Source organism: Typopeltis vanoorti, chromosome 26, assembly GCF_054136105.1.
Source record: "Typopeltis vanoorti isolate ZY-2024b chromosome 26, IOZ_Tvanoo_1.0, whole genome shotgun sequence".
Classification (NCBI taxonomy): Eukaryota; Metazoa; Arthropoda; class Arachnida; order Uropygi; family Thelyphonidae; genus Typopeltis; species Typopeltis vanoorti.
In genome coordinates, this window is record NC_143574.1 from 21822441 (window position 1) to 21846222 (window position 23782).

At 33.7% G+C, this 23782-nt stretch overlaps 1 protein-coding gene across 1 annotated transcript in view; it reads left to right on the forward strand.

The window, feature by feature from the left end:
* Positions 1 to 23782, forward strand: part of LOC150092400 (splicing factor C9orf78) — a 97200-nt gene that overhangs the window by 45255 nt on the left and 28163 nt on the right. The window contains exons 5-6 of the mRNA XM_090414858.1: positions 4145 to 4228; positions 13105 to 13179. Of these exons, the coding sequence (XP_090270984.1) occupies positions 4145 to 4228; positions 13105 to 13179 (159 nt within the window). The remainder of the gene's footprint in view (positions 1 to 4144; positions 4229 to 13104; positions 13180 to 23782) is intronic.

Consider the following 23782-nt stretch of genomic DNA (forward strand, 5'->3'; position numbering starts at 1 on the left):
CTTGTTTAAGTAAGGGAGTTGCAGGACCTACATTAAGAATTTTTTTGATCGTCTTGGGTTCAAAACCATCAAGTGTGAGGTTCTGTGCCAAGTAGTGTAGTTCTTCATTTCTTTTAATCAGTGTGCATTGAAACAAACGAAGGGAGCACAAATCAGGTTGAGCTTTCCACACAGCCACTACTGGCCATCAAGTACTCTGGCAACAGACAAACATGTCATATATTGATAATAACTGTTTCACAAGAAAATTTAAAGAAGTAGAACAAATGCTTAGGATCCCTACAAAGTGCAATAAAAATCAAGGCTTGATTTTTATTGCACTAACTACCATGGACCTAGGATATAGCACACATGAACCACAGAATGTGACAACAACTAGCAATGTTCCAACATGCATACACTAACACTAACGAATATATCATTTGTATTCTGGTTTCTCAGTTATTTAAAAGTTGTGAAGTTATTTAAAACATCTAATATGTGTAATTCGTTGTCAATAAGCTTTTGTTCTGTAAAAAAGTTTATATACCATTATCCCTGATGATGTAAGTCTTACGACGCACAAAACTCGTTGGGTTTTTTAATTATTTATTTTTAATAAACTCTTTATATTAATATGTGGTCTCAGTACCACATATTAATATTTACACTCCTTACTTTTCCTTACATTTCCTTAATTTGTTAAGTAAGGAAATATTGAGCCAAAGTATATTAAATGAGAGTGGAGGGAGATTCAAGGTTTTATATTCTTTGATGCTAGTTGTTAAGAACACACCATTGATGTTCTTTTGGTGGAAAAGAATTATGAGGTTTAGTTTCAGCAGCTGGAATGGACAGTGGTTGTTGAGGAGATCAGCTAAGGTTCAGGTACATATAATGAGTATGGTTTTGATGACTATAGCTGATGTTTCAAGTCATTTATCTTGCTGTTAAGGCTGTGAGTGAGAACTGTCTATACATAGATGCAAGATTAAAAGAAACAAAATTAAATTTCAAAAAAATTCATTTATTTGACAGATATTTCATCCTGAAAGAAAGTAACAGGTCAACTTTAGTGGCAGGCAGGCTAGTATGTACAAGGTAGAATGTTAACAACAGATTATTTAAAAAACAGCATGAGTTATGTGGTGACATAAAAAGCTACACAATATGGACAACCTGTAGTAATTCATAAATAAAAATAAATCAGCTGATACCTTTTATTCCCTTATAGGGAGTAGGCAATGCCTTTTAACTCTATCTAGCTTTTGGATACTGAATGGGCAGTTCACTCTCTGCTGGTAGCCAATCAGAGATAGCTGCTCCAAGACTATCACTGATTGTAGGCAGCAACTGATGAAGAGACTGGCAAACAAGTGCTGCCATTTCTCGGTTCTAACCTAACAGGTTATGTTCTTGTCTGAAATAGTTTTCATTCTGTAAACTCAAGAAAAATTGACCATAGTTCTATGATAAATTTTCTTGAGTTTACAGGATGAAAAACCTGAGTTTTTTTGGGAGGAAAAAATCCGCTTGCCCATGCCACTAACTTGGGAACTGGTCAGAAATGCTTAGAAAAAGTTCCTCCAGTCATTCTTATATAGATGATAAATTATTGATTTCTGATAAGAATGAGGCTTTCCTTTATTTTTGGCAAAGAGAGGCAGTCCTTCAGATTCAAATTAGTATGATGCAGCAGAGCTTCAGCATTCTCCTTAAATAAATGTTTAAATTTGAAGTGGCATCAGTGGAGTAGATGCATCCTAGACCAAAAGATTCTGTGGTCAGTATCAATCCCATGTTGTGCTAGAACTGATTTTTCAGATTCTTTATTAATGATATAAGATTGGTGTACCTGTAATCTTTTATCCACAGAATGTCCAGTTAGTCCAAAATAGGAGATGTGCTGATCATAGGGAACTTAGACACCAGATAGGGAAAGAGCAGATCATTTATCTTTAGAGGAAGGTAGCCATGAGGAGAGTTTGTTGATCAGAAAAAATGTAAGTGCTAGATTGCATTTCTTGAGGTTTGGGAATACTTGAAATATATGGAATTGGAACTCTGTACCAGTTCAGGGTTATTGGAAGTGGGCTTGTAAGAGTCAGACGTGTATAATTTGGTTGAGAGAAGCAATTAAGTTGCATGTTGCAGTGGATATTAAGTTCTAGCTTGGGATCCTATGGGCTAGAGTACACTGTATGGGCCCGATGCCATAAAGTTTTTTTATAATTCCACTAGTTTGGGATGGATGATATGCAGACTGCCAAATGTAACTACCAGTGAAGATAGATTTATGGTAGATGGAGGTAGTTAATTCATCCAAAGAAGAATGGCAAAGTAAGATAAGAAGGCTTGGTTTACTGTGCTTCTTATTAAAGTAAGTTCCAGGGCTTACACATGTAACAAAAATTATATAGAATTTATTCAAAAACTGCAAAATATATTTCATCTAACATTACATGAATGTCGTCAGGGAAATAGAATGGTCTATTATCTTCCTGATGATGCCCATGTAATGTTGGATGAAATATATTGCAGTTTTTGAATAAATTCTATATAATTTTTGTTACATGTGTAAGCCCTGGAACTTACTTTAATATGTCTGGTGTACATGTTCCATTAAAGCTATTAATTACTGTTCTTTAGACTCATATCCAACAATCCGGAACCAGTATAGAAAGTTCCACTTCCATATATTTCAGGTATTTCCAAATTGATTTCAAGAATCCTCCAGAAATACAACCTAGTGCATACATCTTTTCCAATCAGAAACTCTCTTCAGGGGTACCTTCCTCTAAAGATAAACAATTTCCTCTTTCCCTACCTGGCATCTTACTAAATTCCCTGTGATTGTTACCTTTCCTGTTTTGGGCAAACTGGACATTCTGTGGATAAAAAATTACAAGATCAGTCTTACATCAGTTAATAAAAAAATTTGAGAAAAGAAATCTGTTCTAGCACAGCATTGTTGACATTGGCTGCAAAATCTTCTATTCTAGAATGCACATACTCCACTGATGTTATTTCAAATTTGAATATTTATTTAAAGAGAGTGCTGAAGCCCTGCTGCATCATACTAATTTGAATTGGAACAACTGCTCCTTGCCAAAAATATATCAATGACTGCAGGTTACCTACATTGCATTGCTCTGTATACTATCATGTAGCTCATACCATTTTTTAAATAATCCATTGTTAATGTTTTACCTTGTACATATTTGCCTGCCTAGCCACTAAAGACCTGTTTTTTCAGATTGAAATATCTGTGAAATAAATGTTTTTTTTTTTTTAAATTGTTTCATATGTCTACATGTAGGCAGTTCTCATCATTATGGCACAAGTATCTCTTAAACCATGCATAAAGCTGTGAGTGTTAAAGAGTGGATTTATATTAATATTTGTGGATTTTTATTTTTTGTTGTGTATTATTATTATTTTCATATTCATCTTATGTGGAAGAGGTTAATAAAATAAAGAATAGGGATATGCAATATGAGACGAGGGACTTGCAAACATGCTACCTATACAAAGGGAATGCTATACTTGGCATCCCTCCAATCATGAGCTGGCAGAGTAAGGGATGGGAATTATCACTATCAGGAAGCCAAAGGGAATGCCATACTTTGCATCCCTCCAGGCAGAGTAAAGGTGGGAATTATCACTATCAGGAAGCCTTAGCATCCACATTTTTTACTATCCAGCAGAACTGTTTTACTGCTGTACCCTTGAATGGGGGCGTGATCTGGATTCTTAAAGTATGATTCACTCTCAAGGTGGGGAGAGGGAAGCAGAAACTAGATCCCTTGTTCTGGGGACCAAATTACAATAAATTTTAAACAATAAATATTATAATGGTAGTCATTATAATAAAGTTAATAAATTAACAAAATGGCACCCTAAAAAAATGCATTCAGCAGAAGTGATTGTTAAGGAATGATTGTATATGATATCTCTCCTCAATAGAATTTGCTTCCTCATAGCTTGGAAGCAGTCTGTTTTTACAATACTTATAGCCAATAGTTTCACTGGAATAACTAAAAATAAAATAGAACAAAAAATAAATTTTATAATATGTAGTTTTTGAAAAATATTGATTATAATGCTTTGAAATTTCTATAAATGAGATGATATAACACTTTATTTTCTATTTTTCTTAACTTAGGACTGGAGTTGAAGAGCTTGATGCTGTAAACTTAGGAAATACATTTTCAGCAGAGACTAATAGACGTGATGAGGATGCTGATATGTAAGCATCATTTATTTTCTTAATTAATATCTGAAGAATTGTTATTTATTTGGATTAAACTTTACCTTTATTTTCAAACTTGGTAGGTGGAGAAAAAAAGTGAGTAGAGGATCCTTCATATAGAAACATCACAGAATTATGAATTGATTTGGTGTCTATTTATATCTATCATAAAATCCAGCCATATGACCTTGTGTTGTGCTATATATATTTCAGACATCAAATTTACTATTCGAGCTATTATACATCTTACTGGTGCACGGCAATGCAGTGCATACATTGTGGATCACTGCTTTCAAATCCTATCTGTTATAAGAATTTTCAAATCCTTTTTAAAGTATTGCAAAGAAAGCTAATCTTGGAGATGGTATGGTGTTTTCATTTTGCTCCTTTTTTTTTTTTTTTTCCCTGAAATGAATAAGGCCAGTCAACACACGTATCATTCTGGAAACGTATCTCAAGAATATAAGTGATTAAAAGGATCATATTAAGTGATTAACGTATGATTAATTAGTAATTAATTAGTGATTACTCATGAGTGATGAAAGTAATAAGCAGGAATATTACTTATAAGTGTCACAGGTGCTAACTTCAAGGTAAGTTATAAGAGCTGTCAATAAGATAAATAATGGAACAGAATTTATATGTTACTGTATTTTCTTTGATGGTTGAAAAACTTCATTAAAATTCATTAGTGAATTAATTTCTCAACTTGAAATTTCATTACCTTGTTGAAAGTGTCGTATTGAAATTTCATGCTTAAAATAAATATAACATGTTTTATAAGCAACATGCTCTAGGTATTATTGGTTTATACACTGCCTTGTATACTGCTAGTGTAGTGTTTTAGCTGATTTCTCTCTTATTACCTTTTCATGTTATTTTTTCTTCCTCTTTCATGTATTGATGTTGTTATTGTTATTTGTTGAGAAATATTCTGAAAACTGATATATTGCTTGAGGATATACATTAGAAAGTGATGATATTCAGAATAACAGATTTGATATACTATTGTTTAGAAATATGAATGCCAAAGATGATTGCAAGACAAAGACAGTGAAAATAGGCAGAAACATTGAAAATATCAACTGCATTGTGAATGGAGAACCTATAGATCAAGTAAAACATCTCAGCTACTTAGGTACGATTTTTTATGAAGATGGTAAATTAAATATGGAATTAGACAACAGAATCAAACAAAACTGGTATGGTAGGAAGTCAACTGAATAAATTTATATGGAATAAGAGAGAAATGAGTCAAAAGACTAAATTAGCTATATACAACACAGTGTTCAAGCCAATTTTAACTTATGGATCTTTGGGTTAGAAATAAAACACTTGACCAAACACTAGAGATCGCAGATATAAGAGTCCTGAGAAAGATTAGAGGCGTGAACAGATGGCATCAATGGCAATATCATATTAAAAACGGGGATATTATGAAATAACTTGACATTGTTAGCATCCAGGAATGTGTTATCAGAGCTAATCTCAGGTGGTATGGTCACTTGAACAGAATGGGAGAGGAAAGATTAGCAAAATAAGTGTTCTTTGCCAGGTTGGCAGGAAAATGACCCAGAGGAAGACCAAGATATAGGTGGATTGATACAGTAAAAAGTGCCTTAAAAGATAGAAATATAAGATCTGATAATGTTGGAGTCTTGACAGGTAACAAATTGATTTGGCAGAAAATTGTAGATAGGAAGTTAGTAATGATGTAAGTTTTTCATGTAGTGCTATCATATCCTGTACATTCCTTGAGGATACATGTCAGGAATTTGGTGATGATGAAGATGATTTGCATTTAATTCAAGCTAAAATAAACTTTTGCTTCCTCGTATTTAGCTGAAATGAACATCTCCTGCAATGGGAGTAGAGAGCTATTTAGATAAATTGTTAGTAAGAAGTTTCACTGTTGATCAACAGTGTCAGAATCTATACTGGCAATTATTTATTATTTGAAAAGTTTCCATGTATCTTAGAGGTTGCCTGTTAATAGATTTCTCTGTTATTTTGAAATAATTAGAATGAGAGCAATAGTGTTGTAATTTGATATAAAGATTTGTCATCCATAGTAGTTTGGATATAGGCTAATTTTCAAGCTACAGGAGGACACCAGTTGTATCGTACTGTGTACAGGCGATTAAAGTAATAAGCTGGAAACCTGTTTTGAACAGAAGTCAGCTGTCAAAATGGAGAAACAGACTAGGAAACTTTTTGGCATCCAGGTTGAACAAAATTCTTCTGATCTTTTACTGCTGGCAAGTCAAATGGAACATTTGAAATGGTAGGAGAACATTTACCATCGACCATCTCAGAAGAAGAGAAAGAGGTCAGAAGATTTCTAGTGTTCTTGCTTTTTATCTGTTGCATTTAGATGTTTCTCTTTTACTCTCTCGGAGTGCAGAAGATGTGGAAGCAGAGTGAATAAAAATTATGGCCAAAATAGCTTTAGCAAAGAATGAGAAAGCATATCTACAATTTGACATGATGTAAATTTCCTGCAATTTGGCCCTTTCAAATATAATTCTAGATGTGATTATATTATTCTTGCAATTATTTTGATGTTTACTATAAATAGAAAAGGATAAATAGAGACATTGATGAACACTATTTGCCATATACATGATTCTTAATCTTAAATGGCCTTATCACACTTCTTAGCAAGACTAAAGCTTTAGGATTTAAAGTAGAATGAGGATTTTTTTTTTTTTTTTTATTAAATAAACATCATTGACTTTCAGTACCATATGAATTTAAAGTCTGCTGATCAAGTGTTGGATTTAAACATGAATTTTAGAGCACAAAAGCACAAACATAAGGCACTACAACCAAGTATATAGCATAATATAGCTGAAATAATAATAATAATAATAAATTTTTATTATTATCATTATAATAATAATATCTCTAGGACTATCTCTAGTCCCAACTGTCTCTGGGACTAGAGATAGCTCTGGCTGTTAAGCTGAAATTAGTCTTACACCCACAGGCTACCAAATTTTGGACAAATTAGTATGGAAGACATGATAGGAATTATTTCTAAATTATCATTCTACCTACCATATCATAGATGATTCCACTGACATAGGAAAAACTGTATAGCATGTGTTACAAAAAGTTACTTCTTGGTTGTTCAAAGAGATCACTAATAAACTGAATCCTTGCTATGTAAAACCTCTTTGAATATTTGGGATTCCCAAAATTCACATATCCAAGACATCTTTTCTCCCAATATCTTCCTTCCCTATAGGGCATTTTTTGACAATCCCACTTCAAATTTTCCAGAATTAATTCATTCTGGAAAAAATTTTAAATGATTCTGGAAAAATTCATTTTCCAGAATCATTCTCCTTCCTTACAGACCACACCTTCATAAAACAGTTCAGTCCAGCTTAAAACTAGAAACTCTTTTATCTTGAAAAATTCAGCCATCATGATTAGCTTTGACATTTCTTTCTGTTGTACAATTATTGGTACAAATGTACCAAATATGGTATGCTATCCGGTCAGTCATCCAGGCTTTCATATTAAGTCCCACTTCCTTCTCTCTGATATTTGAGTTAAAATTCTCCACAAATTTTATCATTAGATTCATTATTTGCTTCATCGACTTCAAGAAAGAATTTGACAAAGTCCAACATACTAAAATGATTGCACTATTAAAAAAAATTGGATTAGATGGTAAAGACATCAGGATCATTGAAAACTTGTATTGGAACCAAAAGGTATCTGTTCAAATTGATGACATTATTACAGACTCCATTAACATCAAACGAGGAGTAAGGCAAGGATGTGTGCTGTCATCTCTTCTTTTTAACATATACTCAGAAGCCATATTTCAAAAAATCTTAAAAGGAAGAGAGGAAGGGATTAATCATCAGTAACATCCAGTATGCTGATGACACAGCTCTTCTGGCTGACAATATTCAGAATCTTCAAAATCTTCTGGAAGTAGTGAAAAGATGGGATTAAAAATAAATATCACCAAAACTAACTTCATGGTCATAAGCAAGAAACCAGTTCTTAATTCAGCACTTTCTTTAAATGGGAAACAAATAGAAAGAGTGACAAAGTTTAAATATCTCGGATGGTGGTTAAATGAAGAATGTAATCCAAAAAATGGAAATAAAAGTTAGAATTGAAATGGTAAGGAAATATTTTCTCCTGATGAGATCAACACTGTGCAACCACAATTTAAATTTAGAGCTTAGAGTACACATGGTTAAATGCTATGCATGGTCTGTACTGCTGTATGGTGCAGAAACTTGGACCTTAAAGACAACATCAATAAAAAAAACTTGAAGCCTTTGAGATGTAGTTATACAGATAAATGTTAAAAATCCCGTGGACAGAAAAAATGTTCAATCAGGAAGTACTGGAACAAATAAGAAAATCAAATGAACTTTTAGATACCATAAAAAGAAAGAGAACTGCATATCTTGGTCACCTACTTTGTAATGAAAAATATAAAATAATTCAATTGATTTTAAAAGGGAAGATAAATGGAAGAAGAAGACAAGGAAGACAAAGAAAAATCTTGGCTGGCAGACCTCAGACAGTGGATTGGCATGAGCTCTGAGGGACTGTCCACAGTGGCTGAGGATCACTCAAAATTTTCCAAAGTGGTCACCAATCTCCAATAGGAGATGGCACTCAAAGAAGAAGATGATTCATTATTAATTTGAGATGTTCAAAATGTATATCAAGATTGTGATGTTTATTAAATTTGTTAAATCTATATTTTACAGTGAAGAATAATATTTGTCTCCTTCCTAAACACTGTACTTGTTTCATCAAGCTAGATGAAACAAGTACAGTTTATCTCTATCTCTTTGTCACTCCAGATTATTTATAGTTATTGTCAGAAGTTTGACCTCAGTCTTTAGGTGGGAGATGAATTTCATCACCAGGTGTGAATCCACTTCCCCACTTATTGGACGTTTGAAGTAACTTGAAAAAGTTCCATGTTTTTGGTCTCTAGAGCAGGGCTTCTGGACTTTGTAAAAAATAATAAATAGAAAGTACAAAAAATATATAAATGAAAAAAAATGAAAAAAAAAATCCTTAGCCCATCTGTGGTATGAATGTACTGTCAATTTACAAATAAGCCTTTTGTGACTGGGACCAACATAAAAAAAAGTATGGAAATATATATGAGTTTGTAACAGTTTTATATAGTTTTCTTTTTATATTAAACTTACACACACACACACACACACTTTGATAATAAAATGGTAAAAGACATCTCAATCTGATTTTTTTTAGATACTCGAACTTGAGCTTAATGGCAGTACCATTGAAAAGAAGAAATATTGGGTTGGATTCTTCGTTATATGTTTTCAGAGTTACAATGTAACTCTGAAAACATCATTTGTTTGTATGCTTGAAGAAATAGTAAAAAGGAATAAAACTGGGAAAAGTAAACAAAGATATGTGTAGGGATGTGGATACCATCTCTCATTCCCTGCCTTTGTTGGTTCAGTTCCATCAGTGTTTTTGACTTAAAACATTTAGCTAAGTTAGGCACTGGAAATTATGATGTATCCTGAGCTATCTCAAGAATATCTACAACTCCCTTATATGCCTAATTTTTAGAACTTTCATATTATACACCTGTCACCAGGGCCATCTTAACAAGTTTGAGCACCCTGAGCTAAAAAAATTTGGCACCTTAATCACATTGGATTGAGCAATAATTAAATAATACATATAATTAAATAAGTAACTTTCATAGCAAAAAAATTTATTTTAAAATATATCGACATTGCATTTTTATTTAATTCAATAATTGTAATATTGTTGAATTAAAATTCAACATGGAATTGATAGAAAATTAATAGCTATATTATGAGATTTTTACAAGAGTACAGTTGCAGCAGAGTTAGAATAGGTGATGATTTGGGGAAATGGTTTAGAACAAGTAGACAGGGAGACCCAATATCACCAAGCATTTTATTGTACATTTAGAAAGAACAATGGATTAAATGAAGGAAGGTGCAAAAGGAATATTGGTACATGGGATGAGAATTAACAATCTGAGATTTGCAAATGACATTGTTATTATGGAAGAAGAAGAAAGAGAACTACAAAAAAACATTGAAATTGTTAAATGAGGAAGGAAAGAGATTTGGACTTGTTATGAACTTGGAAAAAACAAAGACAATGGTGGTGAGAAGAACATGAAACAAAAGATACAAGTGGATGGAATTGATATAGAAAATGTAGAACAGTTCACATATTTGGGAAGTAAAATGACATATGATTTGGACTGCAAAAAAGAAATAAAGATCAGGATTGCAAAGGGAAGAACAAATCTGAAGGCCATGGATAACATCTGGAAAAGTAAAGTGATCAGCCTGCAAACAAACTAAAAGTACTGGAAACATGCATCTTTAGCAGTGTACTGTATGATCTGAAACATGGGTAATAAATAAGGAATCAAGAAAAAGAATTTTGGCATTTGAAAGAACTTGTTACAGGAAGATTCTAAGAATAGGATGGGTACAGAAAATCACAAATGAAGAGCTCTATCGGAAGATACAACCAAAGGAGAATCTAATGCAGAAGATTATAAAACGGAAGTTGCAATTATTTGGACACATCTGCAGAATGAATGAGGACCGGAAGATAAAGACATTCATATTTGGTATTATGGATGGTGTAAACAGAAGGGGTGGACCATACAGAGAATGGATAGACGACATAAAGGACTGGTGTGGAATGGATGTACAGAAACTGTGACACTGTGCACTGGACAAAGAAAGGTGGAAGAGGATAGTGAAGGAGGCATCGGACACCAGCAGGCAATGAGTCCATGGTTCATGATGATGTTGATACTCTGTTCTTAAGTGCCCTTGAATCAATGGTGCCCCTGGGCTATGGCCCGTTTAGCCTAATGGATAAGGAGGCCCTGCCTGCCACATATACATTCCTGGGTGTGTTAATGGATGAAGTCTTTGGAGAGCAGACAAACATTTCCAACTTTGGTTTGAGTTTAGTGTGAAGGTTATATTCCTTTTTGTATTTTCTGATATGCTTAGGATAGATGTTACTTTGAAAATAGAAATCAATCTGCTATAGTTGTTGTTTATGGACAGAGGAGACGAGAAGAGAATGTGTATGTAAGACTTTAGTGTATTATCAGTTCTGCAGGTTATAGACGTTGCCAAAGAAAGAGCCATATATATTGGTTGAGTGTAATGACAATTGCTGGTTTATTGGTTTATTATGAGAGATACTTTTACTGTTTACTAGAGATTTAATGGTTGTTTGCTAAGTTAATGGCTTGACTGTTGGTAAATGTATCCACCTGTATGTGTGAGTTTTTTTTTTTTTTTGTGCACTGTATACACACTGTATACACAAGTCTTGTTAATCGTAGTGGAAATGTCATGTGCACTTTTCAAATTCCTGTCCACCTTTAAATAATGTAAGTATGCATTGCAAAACAAGAATATAAACATTCGTAAGGTATTATACCAAATTTCACAAAACAGGCTTTAAACATAAAAGATTTCTTTTACTTCTTTTCAGAAAGATATAAATAAGTGATCCATTGTTTCTTATTTCATTCATAACTAACACTTGGTGATGAAAAAATTCTGCTCCCATAACACAATTAGAAAAATGACAGGACATGCACCCTTTATTGAAAAAGACTTAGATTCTCATGAGGAGAGGAATCATTATAAGATGATCAAGTGCTAATAGTGTATTGTGTAGTGTATATATAGGTAGAGTGGCTGCCCATGATGAAGTCTCACACTGCATGGAGATGTCATATGATAACAAGTTAAGCCTAAAATATTTCATAGAATTGATTACTAATGTGCATGTCTGGGAAAATTTTATTCACTTAAGAACCAGTTGCAAATTTATATAAGTGAAGATGATGTTGATTTATATAACACAAGGTAAGACAATCACAAAAATCCATGCGTGCAGCAGGATTCGAACCTGCGATTTGTTGGTTGTAGAGCAGGTATGCTAATCACTCTGCCAATAAGGCTGCCACATAAGTGAAAAAAATGTATATATGTGTATATGGAGAGAGATATTTGAAATTTCATATATATATAGATATTTATATAAGTATTTATATATTTATATGTATTTATTAGTAGCTAAATATGCAACTCAATGATTTTTAGCAGATTTTTAGCAAATAAAAAAAAGGTTATAAAATAAATCATTCAAAATCAAAATGCTAAACTTTGCTTAATGTAATTAGAACATCAAAGAGTTAAAAATCAAGGATTTTAATAATGTTAAATCCAAATGTCTTGATATTATTCACTGTTCTTTAGGGTAATTTATTCAGTAATAGCAGTTCTCGCTAGCTGAGTGGCTTTCATATCTGTTCTCCAATCAACTGGCTGGGTTCAGATACTATCATGAACATACAATGTTTTTTAAATGTCTTGATAGTTGAGAGAGAAATTTTGTTGCCTGATGTGAGACACATACCCTGCTTAAATTGAGGTCTTAATTTGCTTGAAAAAGTTTGATGTTTGGTCTCTAGAGCAGGATTTTCAGATTAGCCAACCAAAGGGACTAATATTAATGTACTGTCGGCAGATAGCTTTTTGTGGATGAGATTCACATGAAAAAAAATAATGGGCTAAAGCCACTTCTAAAAATTTGAAAGCAAAAGCGTTTCATAACATGAAACGCTTTTGCTTTCAAATGTAAATTTGATTGGATTCACAGGTTTGTAACTATGTTTAAAAATTTTTACTGATGGATATTTTTTTCTCATTTTCTGGACTTATTATGCAAAATGATTCGGTAGTGAAAGTTTCCTCTGTGAATGTTATTCTGTATATTATTAGTTAATTGTTTTCTTTATATTTAGAGTAATATTTCTTTTATAGGATGAAATACATTGAGGAAGAGCTTGCTAAGAGAAAAGGAATGAAAAATACTAAGAATATTCATGAGGTGAACACGTAAGTAATGCACATCACTGGAGCTTTCATTTGTATGATATAAAAGTTTTCTTTGCATTTTATCATCAGTTTTTATTGCTGAAAAACTGCTTTAAAATGCTAAATATAATAAAAGAGGACATCTCTTACTTCATGAAAAATGTGCTGTACATCATATGTTGTAATTAAGGTTTTGATGGCAAGGAGCTCCTGCTGTAAAACTATCAGAGGGACAAATGGCATTATAAAAACTCCAAATTAGTCTGTTATCTAACAGGCCTCCAGTATTGTCATATATTTCAATCTTTTAAGTCACTTTAAGAAATTGCATCTCTTTGATCTTCCTGATGAAGAGATATGTTCAGAGCTTAAAGATCAGGGAGTGATAGTTGTGAAGCATATCCTGATACATAGGGGTGGTCACCTGGTTCTGAACAGGAATATCATCTTTACTTTTGATACAATTAAGCCTCCAACATCTTTAAAAGCAGAGTATATCAACTCTCCTGTTAGACTGTTCATCCCTTATCTACTAAGATGCTTTAAATGTCAGAAATGTGGACATGCACAAACTGCCTGTCATGGCTTTACCACCTGCACCTGATGTGGTAGTAAAGATAGTAAAGAGCATGTTAATAAATCTGCTGCAAAGAAAGCTAAATGTGTCGACTGTCAGGGAGATCATCCAGCTTACTCCTGTGAAACGGAAAGATGAAAAAAATGCAAAAATTAAAACAGAACAAAATATATCAGGATGCAAAAAAAGGAAGTTAGCCATTACCACACTTGTTCTGAGATCCTCTTATGCTGAGAAGGTTGCAGCGAAGAAAATGTCAACAGCATCTCAAACATGTTTGTCTATTCCACCATCTGATGATTTCACCATACCTAAATTTATGATTGCGAGTGCTTCTCTGTTGAGTACATCAATCATATGATTTATTGTCTCACTGAAACAGTTCCAAAAATGCTTCCATTCAATGAGAACTTGCTTGTCAAAAAATTATTGCAAGGACTTAGAAATAACCCACCAGACACTCTCACATAAATAAAAATTAAAAAAAAAAAAAAAATGGATACTTCAGTATCTGCTGAAAGTAACTTGAACTTACCCAGCAATCTTGACACATCCAGTGATATATTGGATATTTTTCCAGAGGAAAAGATGGTTACTGGTCATCCATACTTCCCAAAGTCTAATGAGAAATATAAACCTGACAAGGATAAGTCCTCAAACTCTTGGAAATAGGCAAGTCTATGAAGCCTAAACAATAGAATGCTTTTTACAATGAACTGTTGTGTGTTTTGCTGGAATATCAATGATATCAAGATTTTATTTCAGAAACAAAAATCTTTCTGTTTCTGTTTGCAGGAAACATTTCAGATCCAATGAGTTTCCCACCTTAAGAAATTTCACTGTTGTACGCAAAGACAGAACTGGAGATAGTCCAGCTCATGGATGAACTTGAACATCTCAAGTAGCTTGGATGGGCATCGTTCTTTCCATCATGTCCAGCATAATACTGCATTGGAAGCATTAGCGATTCACTTATCCATGGGATTTCTTTTTACAGTATGTTCAATTTATTTACCAGTGGGTGTTGAGTTAAATGAAATGGATCTTGATAACCTTATCTTGCAACTTCCTAAATCCATACTTCTTATGGGTGAATTTAATGGACAAAACACTCTGTGCCAACACAAATGAAAAAGATCGTATCAATGAATAAATCCTTGACAATAATGACCTCTTTGTTTTGAATACTCAATACTTTTTTTTCCTTCTATATTCCAGCTCACTCATATTCTGCAACTGATCTTACAATTTGTACTGCTATTTTTCCACTGCTCACATGGGATGTCAAAGACATCTACAGAAATTATTTTCCTTGTATTTGCACATCTCCACATGAACCATGTTCTAGATGGATGCCCATATGGAAAATAGATCAGACTGACTGGAATACTTTTTCCCATCTTGCAAAATTTAATACTGATACAGTCAGTCACACACCTATCAGTGAAGCAGTAAAGTTGGATTTGCAAAGTGTAATTCCATAATTATGGTTCAACATAAATTCTGCACTCAGTTTAAGAAAGAACCTTCTAATGATAAGCAGATTTACTCATGATACAAAAAATTTCAAGAAGAGGGATGCATCTGTAAAGAAAAAGTATGGGTCATCTATGTACTTCTTGAAGTTAATGTTGAAAGAATTTGGCAAACATTGGTATGCAGCCCAAGAAAATCCCACAAGCCATGAAAGCAAGGAATTAGGAATTCCTCAAAAAATGGCATGGCATGTTTTAAGGAAATGATTGCATATGAAAGACTACAAGTTGCAGTTAATGCAGGTACTACACTGTAGGAACAAAGAAAAAAGGTTGGACTTTTGCATAGAAATGTTGGATGACGTGAAAGACGATGCTTTCACAGCACAAATAATTTTTTATGATGAATCAACTTAAGCAAAAAGTTGATTCATCATAAAAAATGCAAATATAGGGGAAAGAACATCCACATGTAAACATTGAACATGAAAGAAACTCAACCCAAATGTGAATGTGTTTTGTGCCATTTCTTGCAGGAAAATATATTGGCCTTTTTTCTTTGTTGAGGCAATGGTAACTGGGATGTCATACCTCTATATGTTACAAATCACTCGAAGATGACTCTGCTCACTTCATCTTCATGCAAGATGGGGTGTCACCTCACTTTCATCATAATGTCTGTAATTATCTCAATGCAATTTTTCTTAACTGTTGGATGATCTTGTGCTGAGCAAGTGGCCTCCCAGACCTGACCCTTGCAATTTTTATCTTTGGGGATTCATTAAAGATACCATTTATGTGCCACTTCTACCTACCCATTGCAAGATCTTTGGCATCAAATTGTAGTAACAGTGAATTCAATAAATTTTGACCAGTTACAAAATGTCTGGCAAGAAATGGACTGTCATTTTGATGTGTGTTTTATTACAAGAGGTGCATACATAGTCCCTGAATATTATCTACAGTTTTCCTATCAAGTGACGTATAACTCACAGCATTTATATTGTCAAAATAAATAATTCATAAACAAGTACAATTTGCTCCTTTATTTTGAATAACCCTGTATAATAAAGATATATATGTTTTCCGTTTATGGTAATGAACCCAAAATGTTTGCAGAAAGGTTCTTTTTGAGAGGAATCTGTATTGTCTACAAGGATGTTTTTCTTCTAAAAGAATTCTCTACTTAAAGAATTCCTTACTTTCTTCCAAAAAGAATTCAGAGTTATAACAAGATCTAATCAAATTACCCTACATGTTCAACAAGATTAGAGAACTGATACTGGTTCAAAATCATAAGATTATTGCAAAAGGAACAATGATTTTGACTACCTGATACAAATTTATTCCTTACACACAAAATTTCATTTTCATTAAAACAATTATTCTGAATTAATGGTGGAAGAATTAATCCTCGGAAAATTTAATGGCTTTTAAATTCATACAGATTCTTTCTTAGGGTTTATCTCTTTTTTTAGTTTTCACCAGTTTCTGTGCCTTCCATTCATTATAATTATATGGTATTTGCATAATGTTGATCCTTTCACAAGTTTCTTTACAGGCATCATTCTACTTGTTCGTCCTATGCATTATAATATTTAGAGAATTAGTCTGTATTATATTCATTTTCCCAAGAAGGTGAGTTTTAAAGACCAACATCTAATTGTCAGATTTTGTTCTTGATGTCACTAAGAAACAATAAGTTTATGATCTACTCCAGTTGGAGTAGATCATAAACTTATTGTTTATGATTTATTGACCGTGCATCAGTACCTCAGTTCTTTGGAGTGATACCTGTGTAAAATCCATTAGAATCAGATAAAAGAACACATGTTTACAGTACAGAAGTGTAATAATTAAAGTCCAAATTAGACACAAATATTTTATTTGACTCATAAACTATCATCTTTGTTAGCAAATGAATAATGAAAATTCAAAAACAACTATATAAAAGCATGAGGAATGGTATCTTTTCTTTATGTAGTCATGAGAGTACCAGGCTAAAAATTATGTTCTATTAGGATCTTGTATATTGTTTTTTGAATAAAGAAATATAGATTTTAATGACAACATCTCTTACATATGGCATAAAGTCAACCATTGATCTGATTGATTTAAAATTAAAGTTCATTATTGATTTAAATTTTTTCTGTAAAAAATGTTCTAATTTGTAGGCCCTTCTATGTAGAAGCTTAGTGTTATCCCAAAGGAGCTTGTGGCTGTTGTTATTAATTCCATGTTCTGTAATGCCAGACTTATGATGTTTATTTAATTTATTATTGGAGTGGTGTTAAGAAATGCATTCTGTGACAAGGTGGCCAGTTTGCCCAAATAGGACACATTGCAGTTACAGGGAATTTGATAGACACTAGGTAGCAGTAGCTGTACTTTATCTTTTGGAGAAGATAAGAGAAGAACAAGTTGCTAGGATACTAGCAACCTGCTCTGTGGAGATTTCCTGTTGAAAAGATGCTGCTGAAGAAGAGATTATGTAGGCTGTTAATAGCAATGATGTGATGATTATTGTATTTCTTTGAAGAATGGTTTATAGTATCCAGAGAAAGTAAGTTTGTTGTAGACAGAAGTGGCAAGAGAACTGTTTACTTCTCATTTTATAAGGACATTAAGAAAGATTCTAGTATTGCTTGATTCTATTTCTAAGGTAAATTTGATATAGGAAACTTCTAGTTGGTGAAAATATCATCTATATAATTTAATTTAAATAAGCTTTTGACATGAATGAATTCTGGATATTTTAGTTGGAATTGTAAACTCTATAGACAAAGATAAGGAATTGCAATGGATTTGCCACCATTCTCAACTGTAGCCAAATTTTATCTAGAACATTGAGGAGGAAAATATCTCCAGACCTAAATCCCAAACCTTTTCTCTGGATGTTATATGGATGATATTTTCACCACCTGGAAGAACCACATTAAGAACTGGAAATCTTCAAAAAAAATTAACTTATAACCTAGGATCAAATAAACTTTAGAAATAAAATCAAGCAAAACGTTAACCCTTTCTTGATGTCCTTATAAAATGAGAAGTAAATGGTTCTCTCACACCACTTCTTTCTCCACGAATACATTTTCTCTGGCTACTATATCCATCGAACATCAACTCACCATCCTTCACTGAAATACAGCATTATCAAATCATTGCTATTAAGAACTCACATAATCTGCTCTTCAAGCAGCATCTTTCCAACAAGAAGTCTCCACTTTCAAGAAAACTTTTTTTCTGAATGGTTAAAACCCAAGAATTATAGACAGAATCATCATTATCTTCCCAGTTCTACAAAGAAGGAGACGACTCATAGGATATCTATTCCTTATATTCAAGATATCTCTGACCACGTTACTATCCTAAGGAAATTTCATCTTGCAGTCATGTACAAACCCATCAACTAAATCAGGTTCTATTTACATTCTCCTAAAGATCTTTTGGGATAATGCAAAGCTTCTACATCGAAACACCTACAATTTTGAATGTATTTTTGAACAAAATGCTGTAGTTTCTTCTTCTTTGTTCAGATCCCAGTTTCAGTGATGGACTTTCTATGCCAAAAGTATTGGAAATTGTCACTAAAAAACTGTATATATGAAATATATGTATATATATTTACGCGCGCGCGCGTGTGAAACTGTAATATATGAAAATATATATATACAAATATATGTTTATGAGAAAACCTTGGATACAGTAAAAACTTGTGCAATATTTAAAGCATCATGAAACCAGTAAGTGGAGGAGCCATACATTGGGACCATCAAATCAGCATACGCCAATGCAACAGCAGCAATTCATTTCAGTGGAAACATCTCGACTCTGGAAATACAGAGGTATAAGACAAGGTAACACAATATTTCCACAACTATTCACAGCATGGTTGGAAGAAATATTCAAACTTCTTGACTGGGGAGAAAAAGGTCTGAAGATAAATGGAAGATATTTGAGCCATTTACTCTTTGCAGATGACATAGTTATCTCCACTTCAGCTGCACATGAATTACAGACTTTTATCCATGAACTCCAAATTGCCAGCAAAACAGCTGGCCTAAAGAAGACCCAAGTTATGTTCAATAGCTATGTTTAGCCAGACATAATAAATATCAGTAATGATGAAATTGAACAAATAATCATTATGTATACTTAAGACAATGGATATCGATGGAACAAAATATCATGGACGAAATTAACCGACTCATGACACTTGGGTAGAAAGCATTTAGAAATTTACATTTAATATTCAAAACTCAGTAACCATTATGCCTGAAAATTAAAAGTTTTTTAACCAATATAGTCTTCCTATATTGATATATGGCTGTGAAAACATGAACACACCAAATGCAAAGGAAATTCAAAATTAAGAACAACACAGTTTAGTATAGAAAGAAGTATGCTTGGTATCATAAGACTGGATCACAAAATGAATACATGAATAAGAAATCAAAGTCTGGCATTGTAGAAAGAGTGAAGCAATGAGATGGGCATATTGTTCAAAGACGATCAACAATGGACAACCCAAATCACAGTTGATTGATGATATGTTTGTAGGAGTGACATGGGGAAGGAAAGCCATTGATAAACAGTTTCGGAGTAATCTTGGAAAGGCCTTCATCCAGCAGTGGATTGACAGTAGTTGATTATATATATATATATATATATATATATATATATATATATATTCTTCTTCTCAGAAAAACAAAATGATTTCAGACATAGAAGATCATATATAGACAATATTTATGTGCTAAAATCATTTTGCTCTTCTGAGAGTAGATTGTTTGTAATATTTCTAAGCCTTTTATTCAGCATCTTACTATAAATTTTGTAACCAGTATTTAATAAACTTATTCCTCTGTAATTTTCGTGATCATCTCTGTCTCCTTTCTTTAAATTATAGATCTTGTTTATATTCTTTTTTTTTTTGAAAAAAAAAAGTAGTGGTTATTTTAAAGTTATTGAAAGTACAGAAGTCTAATAGTCCTTGACCATTGTTATTCATGCAGATTTCTCCATATTTTCCTAAGACATTTGGGATTGAATTATTTTCAGCTCTAACATTAAGATCTCCTGCTATTAATATATAGTCATTTTTATTACATTTATCTCATCTTCCTTTTCTCCTCTTTTACCTTGCTGTGTCAAGAGTTTAATAATCATCAGACCTCAAACCGTTCACAGGATAAGGTGGTCATCCCCCACTCCCATGTGTATCCTATGCCCATAGTGTTGAGTTCTCAAGGCCTGTTTGCCTGCTTTGTGAGATGAAAAACCCTAGGATAAACTGAGGGAAAAACCCTACTGTCCACACCCAAGACTAGCTAACTTGGCTATGGCTGAGGAAGATCCTTCAGCTCCTCACGTCACCGACTGGAATCAAACTTAGGACACTCCTTTTCCAGGCATATGGTTGCGAAGCGCACAGCCATTAGGCTAACCACATGGACAAAAACTCAAAATAGAAATAATTGAGGGGATTCGATCCCAGGTTGTTTCTCTTAGCAAGCGCATGCCCCAGACGCGACGCTACGCTACCAAGGCCTGACTTATTACATTTAACTGTTTTTGTAGTTCCTCTTACAATTGTTCAGAATCCTATTTCCTACCTTCTTCAGGGGTATATACTCCTATGATGTTTAAGTAGCTTCTATTTGTTTTTAATTTAACTGTTATAATTCTATCATTTACAGAATTGTACTTTCGCATTCTATTTTTCCATTTATTATCGATTAAAATGACCACACCACTAGAAGCTCTGATTTGTTGATCCACTCCACTATATAGCATAGTAAAACTATCTATATTTTTTTGTTTATGCTATCATGACTATATTAATGTTTTTAGTTGTATTACCAATTCTAATTCCTTTGTCGTTATGCTTCGCACATTTCACATGGCTACTTTTGAAATGTCTGAGATTCCTAATCATTTACCTTTCTTCTTTCTTGGTTATTTTCTGTTGTTTGGTTCAATGAATTTTTCAGTTCCAGCATCTGAGTTACAGAAATTTTTTTGTACTTGGTATGGGAACTGTCCTTACACAAAACCCCCAACCTGGAGGACCAGGTTATCTCTCTCTCTTAGACTGGCCCCTACTTCTCGAACAGCAAGGGAGGCCCTATCAGTAGCTTAGCTACTTCTGGCCATTCCTCAGGAGAGTGTGTGTGTATTTCAAAAACATACATACACACACTAGTGTCCCAAACCTAAGGACGAACACTATTTCTGAAGATTACAACCACAAATTCAGACGAACAGCTTGTGGTAATTTGTAACTGATGATTTCAAGTACAAAGCAGGTACACATTAAAATTTTTGAATTGTGTGCAAAGGGGGGGGGGGTTACATGGTAGCACTCAACAGGATAAATGGCAAAAAGGCTGCACTAAACGAATTGTGTTTGAAGGAAGCTCTTATTGTGATGGAATAAAGTTACGAACTTTATTCCATCACGATAAGAGCTTCCTTGTATAATCATAATGATTTCATGTGGGGAAGAATTATTGAAAAGCTTGAAAGCTGTAGCATGACTGATATTACCAGAGAGTTTGGAATCTCACAATGTTGTATCTAGTTTCTGAGCAGCATTTCAAACTAATGAATTGTGTTCTAGATGTTTGCTAAGAAATCACCCTCGCTCTCACAGAGCATGAGGACAAATTTTTGGTTATAACAGTAAAACTTAATTGCAGCACCTTGGCAGGTCAGCTTGCAAGTCGGCTCCATTCAAGCAGAGTTACGTGAATATCTCAACAAACTGTGGCAATATGTCTGTGACAAATAAGCCTATATGCCCAAATGCATGTGGCCTGGATGATTTCACATAGGGAAGAATTATTGGATAGCTTGAAGGCTGCAGAATTATTGATATTGCCAGAGAATTTGGAATCTCACCTGACAGCATTTCAAACCAACTGAACGTGTTCCAGACATTTGCCGAGAGGGTCTCTCACTCTACCTTGGAGCATGAAGACATGTTTTTTGGCTATAACAGCAGAACGTAATCAATGTACCATGGCAGGTCAGCTTGCAGGTTGGCTCCATTCAAACACAGGTATGCAGATATCATGGAAATATGTCTGTGACAAGTAGGCCTATATGCCTGTAGCCTGCATCCCTCTATCTGGAGCCCATCATAGAGCACGTTTTCAGAGGTGTTGTTTCCATAAAAATTGAAATCGGAGGAAAGGCTGAAATGACTCATCTGTAAAGAGTACATTAGCCCACCCTCCGATTCTAGAGGACACTCGATCTGACATGAAACCGGTATGGTACGCCCACAGATTCGAGACCCTTCGACACTTCTGCACATGTCAACAGAAGGAGAATCCATTCAGATAATAGGGTAATCAATCCATATTGTGGGATGAGTTGTTTATTATTACACATCAGAAAATTAACTTCTCTTTTATGATCATTGTAGTTAACTATGTTGCTTGTATAACAGTTGGAAAATTTTACCAATAAAGCACGTGATTTCGCATGTTGGCGGCCAATTCGTACGTCCTTCATTTCTTTCTTCAGCATGAATCGACTATTCTTGGCAAGTCTCCAAGCAAAAATCTCTAAAGCGTGGGCATACTATACTTACCATCGCACAAATGTTCTTGAAAGGGATAGATATGATATTGCTGGGGTTATGGTGTAGGGAGACCCTATGCTTTATGGATGCACTGAGCTACAAGTGCTGGAAAAAGGGACTATGACTGGTGAACGATATTGCAACAAAGTTCTTCATTGTCATGTTTGATTGTTTTCTGGTGATGTAGGTGAAGAATTCGTTTTTATGGATGAAAATGCTACACTACATTGTACATGAATAGTGGAGATACTTCTGGAGACTGAGGATATTAATCAAATCGAGTAGCCAGCATGCTCCTCAGATCTCAGTCCTGTAGAATATGTTTGTGATGCAGTAGGGAGATACATTGCTGCTTGAAATTTCCTTCCAGAAAACAAGGCCTTATTTTTGCTCTGAAGGAGGAGTGAGCCAGTTTGCCTCAAGAACTCCTAAATCACTTGGTGCTAAGCATGGTACAACATTGTGAGAGCTGCATGGCATTTTGGGGTGAACATATTCCATACTGAAATGTCTCTCTCTCTGTATAATTTTAACTATATCCTTAGGAAATCAGTAACTTTTGCCAAAAATATATTTCAATTTAATTTGTATGAAATTTATGACACGTTTTGTGTGATATAATTTATGTGCACATTTTGCAGTAGTCATGAAAAATTTTTCATATGCAAGTAAAAATGTACTTCATCCTTTGCTTTTGGATACTGGTGTGCATGATAAAAATATATATATATGTATATAAGATCCTAATAGTGCAACAGTTTTTAACCTGGTGCTTTGACAACTACACATCGAAAGATATCATTCTCTATATACTCATTGTTTTTTAATTTTCCATTCATTAATTTACACTGAAGGTGGCTTCATTAACTGCAATATATATTTCTTATTTGTACTTTTAAACTTCCTTACTGTGGGTGCGTATTCTTATGCATTATTCTGAAGTACCTTGGCTTTCTTAAAGGTTGTATAATTGTTAGCATT